This window comes from Chiloscyllium plagiosum, chromosome 33, assembly GCF_004010195.1.
Source record: "Chiloscyllium plagiosum isolate BGI_BamShark_2017 chromosome 33, ASM401019v2, whole genome shotgun sequence".
Lineage (NCBI taxonomy): Eukaryota > Metazoa > Chordata > Chondrichthyes > Orectolobiformes > Hemiscylliidae > Chiloscyllium > Chiloscyllium plagiosum.
In genome coordinates, this window is record NC_057742.1 from 42762179 (window position 1) to 42769561 (window position 7383).

Genomic DNA, 7383 nt, shown 5'->3' on the forward strand with positions numbered 1-7383 from the left:
TAAGCACATTAATGACATCACCTCTTATCAGTACATAAAACCTCTATTGGTCAGTTAGTTGTTGGAAAGACAAACAAACTCCCTAGATAATTGAAGAACCAACACTAGCTGGGTTTTATTACGCAAGTTATACTGATGAATGGGTTAATGGAGGTTTGACCTTTCCTTATTTTATACTAAGCGGTTACTCACTGGAGTCGGTGAAAAAGTGATGGGAATACAAGGTTCTCTCATTGTGTGAGGAAAACACAAGTTTCTATAACAGAAGGATAAACGTGTACCATGTAGAATATATCACATGGTCTTGGAAAACGACCCTGGCACCAATAGGGATGCCAACTGTAGCTGAATTTGTTAGCTGTATATAATCACATGACTCCCTGCTGCCAATCACTACACCTCTTTAAACAGCCATTTTCAGAGTACCCTGCCATCCCTCACCAATCAAAAATACATTCCCCATTATCTGATTGGTTCTGTCAATCACATAACATTTCTCCCTGCCTCAGACATCTTTACGATTAATAATCAAAGCACTTGTTTTTTAAACACGTAATTGCTTTAAGGAACCTGAAGAGTGAACTGTAATTTCGGGAACCTCCAGGACAATCCTGGAGCAGCTCTCTGATGCAGGTGAACTGCTGGGAATGATTTCTGAGTGTTGTATTTGCTACTCCCCTTTCTCTGTTTCTCAGAAAGAGATCATCAATGATGCGAAGCGACTGTACAATGTGCTCGCATTGTATCCATTGCTGCCAATGTACTGGGCGCTGTATGAGCAGCAGGGCTCACGGTGGACTCTACAGGCTCAGGAGATGGATAGGAACGTGGGATCTATCAAACTGAAACCCGACCAGCTCCAGGTACAGCCCCCTCTGGTTTCCTAGCAGTGAACTTGCTGGCTTAACTGATTCCAGGTGTGGGAACAATGTTTATTAACAATTCGAGGTGGTATGCTATTTTGTTCAAGGGACAATCTGTCACATCTTGGACATTTCTGATCAACGTACAGACAATCTCATATAATGGCACATTGACACATCCATTTGGAGAGTGTGGGATAGTGAGGTCGGTCATAGATGGTTCTGGTAAAGAGTGTGAACTCCTAAGTGTATGGAGAAAATGTGGATGATGGAATAGCAGAATGATCGTTAGGCCATTTGGCGGTTGGGCAACTCAGCCACATGCTAGCCCCTCCCCTTTCTACATAGCCCTGTGAATGCTCTATCTTCAAGTGCTTATGCCTTTTGAGAGCTGTATTAACCTACCTCCACCACATACTGAAGCAATGTATTCTAGATCTTAATCACTCACCGTGTAAAAAAAATTTACATGTCACTGTTGGTTTGTTTGCTCTTCACATCATTTTTGATCATCTGACAATGCAAACAGTTTCTCCATAACAACTCCAATTCATATTGAGCCAGTGTGTTATGAAGGCTCCTTATTATGGCCTAGTTCTCTCTCTCTCTCTATTTGTAAAGCTGTTTATGCCTTTTGAACACTTTCTCAGCCATTTTGATCAATTTGAGAACATTTACCTTCAGATCATTCTATTCCCGCATCCCATTTATAATTGTGCTCTTTATTTAGCTTCTCTTCACTTTTTCTGTCTTAAATATAACACTTTTCTGTTTTAAATTTTGTCTGCCACCTGTTCACCTGCCTGAAAATGTCCTGTGAAAGTCTGTCACTATCCTCCTCACAGTTCATTTTACATCTGAGCTTTGTGTTATCTGTAAATTTTGAAATTGTGCTGTGTACGTCCAAATCTAAGCCATTAATATAGATCAAGAATGGCAGCAGTCCTTGCACTGATTTCTGTGGAGCGTCTTTATACTCATTGCTCCAATCTGAATAGCATTTGTTCATTATTACTCCCTGTTTCCTGTCACTCTGCCCACTTTGTATCCAAGTTGCCACTACTCCTTGAACTCCATAGGCAGCCTATTACATGACACCTTTCGGAAATCCATGGGCTTGTCATTTAATTGAATCCCTACTGTGTGGAAATAGGTCATTTGGCCCAACAAGTCCACACTGACCCTCCAAAGGGTAACCCACCCTGATCCTTTCCCCTACCCTGTTACTCTACATTTACCCCTGACTAATGCACCTAACCTGCACATCCCTGAACACTATGGGCAATTTAACTTGGTCAATTAATCTAACCTTTGTAGGTCTTTCAACTGTGGGAGGAAACTGGAGCACGCAGCGGAAACCCAAGTAGACAGGGGAGAACATGCAGACTCCACATGCAGACTCCCGGCACCTTCCCCTGCAACCGCAAGAAATGCAAAACTTGCGCCCACACCTCCCCCCTTACTTCCCTCCAAGGCCCCAAGGGATACTTCCATATCCGCCACATATTCACCTGCACCTCCACACACATCATTTATTGCATCCGCTGCACCCGATGTGGCCTCCTCTATATTGGGGAGACAGGCCGCCTACTTGCAGAACGTTTCAGAGAACACCTCTGGGACACCCAGACCAACCAACCCAACCACCCCGTGGCCCAACACTTTACCTCCCCCTCCCACTCCACCAAGGACATACAAATCCTTGGACTTGGCCTATCACCCTCACCTTGACCTCCTTCCACCTATCGCATTTTCAACGCCCCTCCCCCAAGTCCCTCCTCCCTACCTTTTATCTTGGCCTGCTGGACACACTTTCCTCATTCCTGAGGAAGGGCTTATGCCCGAAACGTCGATTCTCCTGCTCCTTGGATGCTGCCTGATCTCAACCTGCTGCGCTTTTCCAGCAACACATTTTCAGCTCTGATCTCCAGCATCTGCAGTCCTCACTTTCTCCTCTCTATGGGTACCAAACTTAGCTATCAGCCTCTGCTCGGCCACTTTTTGCTGCTGCCTGTCCCGAAGTCCACCTTGGAGGATAATCACCCGAAGGTCCCAGGTCGAATGTCCTATACTGTTGAAGTGTTCTCCAACTGGGAGGGAACACCCCTGTCTGTTGATTATTGTGCAGTATCTATTCATCCGTTGCCCTCGCCTCTGTTTGGTCTCGCCAATGTACCATGCCTCAGGGCACCCTTGCCTGTAGCGTATGAGATAGACAACATTGACCGAGTCACATGAGTACCTGCCACGTACATGGTGGGAGGTGTCCCCACGTGTAATGGTGGTATCAGTGTCGACATTCTGACATGTCTTGCAGCATCTACTGTGACAGGATTGTGTGGTATTGTCCTGAAAGCCGGGCAGTTCGAGCAATTGTTTGTAGCACACTGCCCGGCTTTCAGGACGCCACAGGTAGATGCTGCAAGATGTGTAGGAGTGTTGACACGGATGCCACTATTACACGTGGGGACTCCTCCTACCATGTATGTGGCAGGTACTCATGTGACTCAGCTAATGTTGTCTATCTTATACACTGCAGGCAAGGATGCCCTGAGGCATGGTACATTGGCGAGACCAAACAGAGGCTACGGCAACGGATGAATAGACACTGCACAACAATCAACAGACAGGAGTGTTCTCTCCCAGTCGGAGAACATTTCAGTGGTCCAGGACATTCGACCTCGGATCTTTGGGTGACCATCCTCCAAGGCGGACTTCGGGACAGGCAACAACGAAAAGTGGCCGAGCAGAGGCTGATAGCTAAGTTCGATACCCATAGGGAGGGCCTCAACCAGGACCTTGGGTTCATGTCACACTACAGGTCACCCCACTGCACAATACACACACACACACACACAGACAGACGCACACACATACACCACACACACTCAGACCCTCTCTCATATCCTCACACATACTCTCCCACACACACCCCCTCTTAGTCTTAAACCCCTTTGCACTCACATACATGCATACACTCTCTCACAGACAGTCATATCTCCCCACCCAACGACCCCCTCCCCTCACCCTGCCACACACACATGCACGCATGCACGTATACGCATTTAAGTTTGTGGGGTGAATTTGTACTTGCAGAATTACATTTTACTTTGCTCAAAAACTACATGAATCAATGTAAGATTCTGAAAATCCATTTTTTAGATTAGAATCAGTCTGACCATTGTGGCACAGACAGCCTCACAGGGTGTTAACACCTTCAGTACCTTATCTGGGCCGACATGACACCAATTGTTAAAGTGCACTTGAGAATATAACTTTTTAAAAAAAAGGTTTGTGATTTACATTTGAAAGAAGTGATACCAACATGGTCATTCTAACAGATGAGAGACTTAACAAATAATTCGGGTCCTTTTCAATATATAATTTCAGTACATCACATTGTAAATTTTTGCTATAAATTCTGTGTCTTACCATCTTACTCTTCACAACCACCTGATGAAGGAGCAGCGCTTCGAAAGCTAGTGCTTCCAATTAAACCTGTTGGACTATAACCTGGTGTTGTGTGATTTTTAACTTTGTCCACCCCAGTCCAACACCGGCATCTCCACATCCATTGTGTATATTGTTGAATTTATTAAATTCCAAGAAGGACCAAGAGACCAAAGTGTTAAACAGCAGCTTTATTAAGGAGATGCTCACTCTACAGGTAGCAAGGTTAGACTAGGCTATTTTCTGCCAAAAATGGCAGATATAATCTTTACATCACATGATCAGACACTTAAAGTGACAGTCCATCGTACTTTCACAAATGCACAATATGAAACACATTACTCTTATCAACCTTCCCCATTACCTCATCAAAAATCTCAATTCTGTGAGGTAAACATGATTTACCTTTAATAATTCCATGCTGGCTTTCCTTAAGTAATTCTCACTCATTGTGACTATTATTCTCCTCAATTATCATTTCTAAAAGCTTTCCCACCACAAAGGTTGCGCTTCGGCGGGTCAGTGTGGACTTGTTGGGCCGAAGGGCCTGTTTCCATACTGTAAGTAATCTAATCTAATGTAATCTAAAAAAAAGATTAAACTGTCTGGCCTGTAGTACCTGGCATTATCTTTACACTATTTTTGGACAACAATGTAATATTGGCAATTCTGCAGACCTCTGATACCAACCCTGGTCTGGGGAGGATTGAAATATTATGTCCTGTCCCTCTGGTTCTCTAAGTGAAAATGGATACCTCTCATCTGACTCGAGCCAGACTTTCAAATACATCTTCCTTATCAATTTATCGTCTACCCACTCTGAATTCCTTCAGTTCTGTCACTTTTATCTGTTAGCTTCTGGCAGTCTTTTCCTAACGCCTCATCTTCCGCCTCGGAAGACTTTAACTCCAGGGCATCACTGTGGACTTCACCAGTTTCCTCATTTCCCCTGCCCCCACCTTACCCCAGTTCCAACCTTCCAGCTCAGCACTGTCCTCATGATCTGTCCTACCTGCCAATCTCCCTTCCCACCTATCTGCTCCACCCTCCCCTCTGACCTGTCACCTCCATTCACCTATTGTACTCTTTGCTACCTTCTCCCCACCCCCAACCCCCCCATTTATCTCTCCACCCTGGAGGCTTCCTACCTCTATTCCTGATGAAGGGCTTTTGCCCGAAACGTTGATTTTCCTGCTCCTCGGATGCTGCCTGACCTGCTGTGTCTTTCCAGCACCACTCTGATCTAAACTCTGGTTTCCAGCATCTGCAGTCCTCACTTTTGCCTAGTATTTTCCTTATACCTACTCTCTGTTCAGAGTCACAGAGAGAGGGTCATGAACTACAGAATTGATACAAAAAACAAAGACCGTTACAGCACAGGAACATGCCCTTTGACCGTCCAAGCCTGTGCCAATCCAGATCCTCTGTCTAAACCAGTTGTCCATTTTCCAAGAATCTGTATCCCTCTGCTCCCTGCCCATTCATGTATCTGTCTAGATACATCTTAAATGATGCTATCATTCCCTCCTTAACCACCTCTGCTGGCAATGCGTTCCAGGCACCTACTACCTGCTGTGTAAAGAACTTTCCATGCATATCTCTCTTAAACTTTTCCCTCTCACCTTGAACTCATGAGCACTGGTAATTGAGACCCCACTCTGGGAAAAAGCTTCTTGCGATCCACCCTGTCTACACCTCTCATGATTTTGTTGACCTCAATCAGGTGCCCCCTCAACCCCCATCTTTCTAATGAAAATAATCCTAATCTACTCAACCTCTCCTCATAGCTAGCACCCTCCATACCAGGCAACATCCTGGTGAACCTCCTCTGCACCCTCTCCAAAACATCCACATCCTTTTTTTAATGTGGCAACCAGAACTGTACACAGTATTCCAAATGTGGCCAAACCAAAGTCTTATACAACTGTAACATGACCTGCCAACTCTTGTACTCAATACCCCGTCCGATGAAGGACAGCGTGCCATATGCCTCCTTAACCATTCTATCAACCTGCGTTGCCACTTTCAGGGTACAAAGGATCTGAACACCCAGATCTCTCTGTACATCAATTTTCCACAGGGCTTTTCCATTTACTGTATAGTTTGCTCTTGAATTGGATCTTTTAAAATGCATCACCTCACATTTGCCCAGATTGAACTCCATCTGCCATTTCTCTGCCCACCTCTCTAATCTATTTATATTCTGCTGTCTTCTCTGACAGTCCCCTTCACTATCCACTACTCCACCAATCTGAGTGTCAGGTAGGAAAAGGGAATTGAATCCTACTAACAGAGGAAGGTCAGGGTCCTTCCCAGGTTTCAGAAACAGCGTGGAAAGATTCAAAATCCTCAGTAAAAGGGAAAGGGAAATGAACTTCTCATTTCGTAGGGAAGTGACTATAATCCTCAGATCAAGGAGGAATAAGGACTCCATCTTGCTGAATGGTTCAAATTCTCACAGTCAGGGATATTATTCTAACTCATTCCCCTTCACTTAATAATGTGGTTTTTATTTCTTCCAGAGTCTGAACGTTTTATTTGTGCTGTTGCTATTGCCGCTGTTTGAAGGGTTCATCTATCCTCAATTTGAGAAGCGAAAACTTCTGATTCAGTAAGAATACCTGTCTGTGCTTCATCTGTCCACCTGACCTTACCCTGAAATAGCTCAGGGGGTGTCTGACAAACCTCACCTCACTCAGTCCATTAAAGTATCTCAGAGAATAAATGAACAACCAAACCATTCTTATCTCAGTTGTGAATGATGTGAGCGATGCTGAATTCTTTTGAAATCTTTCACTGGAATCTTTCATGTGTTGTCAGAGAGCATTGGTGAGAATTCCTCTTTTGTAAGGGTTTCATTGATGAGAAAGTGAGGACTGCAGATGCTGGAGATCAGAGCTGAAAATGCGTTGCTGGAAAAGCGCAGCAGATCAGGCAGCATCCAAGGAACAGGAGAAGGGCATAAGCCCTTCTTCAGGAATGAGGAAAGTGTGCCATGCAGGCTAAGATAAAAGGTAGGGAGGAGGGACTTGGGGGAGGGGCGTTGGAAATGCGATAGGTGAAAGGAGGT

At 44.8% G+C, this 7383-nt stretch overlaps 1 protein-coding gene across 1 annotated transcript in view; it reads left to right on the plus strand.

The window, feature by feature from the left end:
• LOC122539648 (peptide transporter family 1-like) overlaps positions 1–7383 on the plus strand; it is a 55810-nt gene that overhangs the window by 1690 nt on the left and 46737 nt on the right. Inside the window, exons 2-3 of the mRNA XM_043674646.1 lie at positions 696–863; positions 6836–6924. Of these exons, the coding sequence (XP_043530581.1) occupies positions 696–863; positions 6836–6924 (257 nt within the window). The remainder of the gene's footprint in view (positions 1–695; positions 864–6835; positions 6925–7383) is intronic.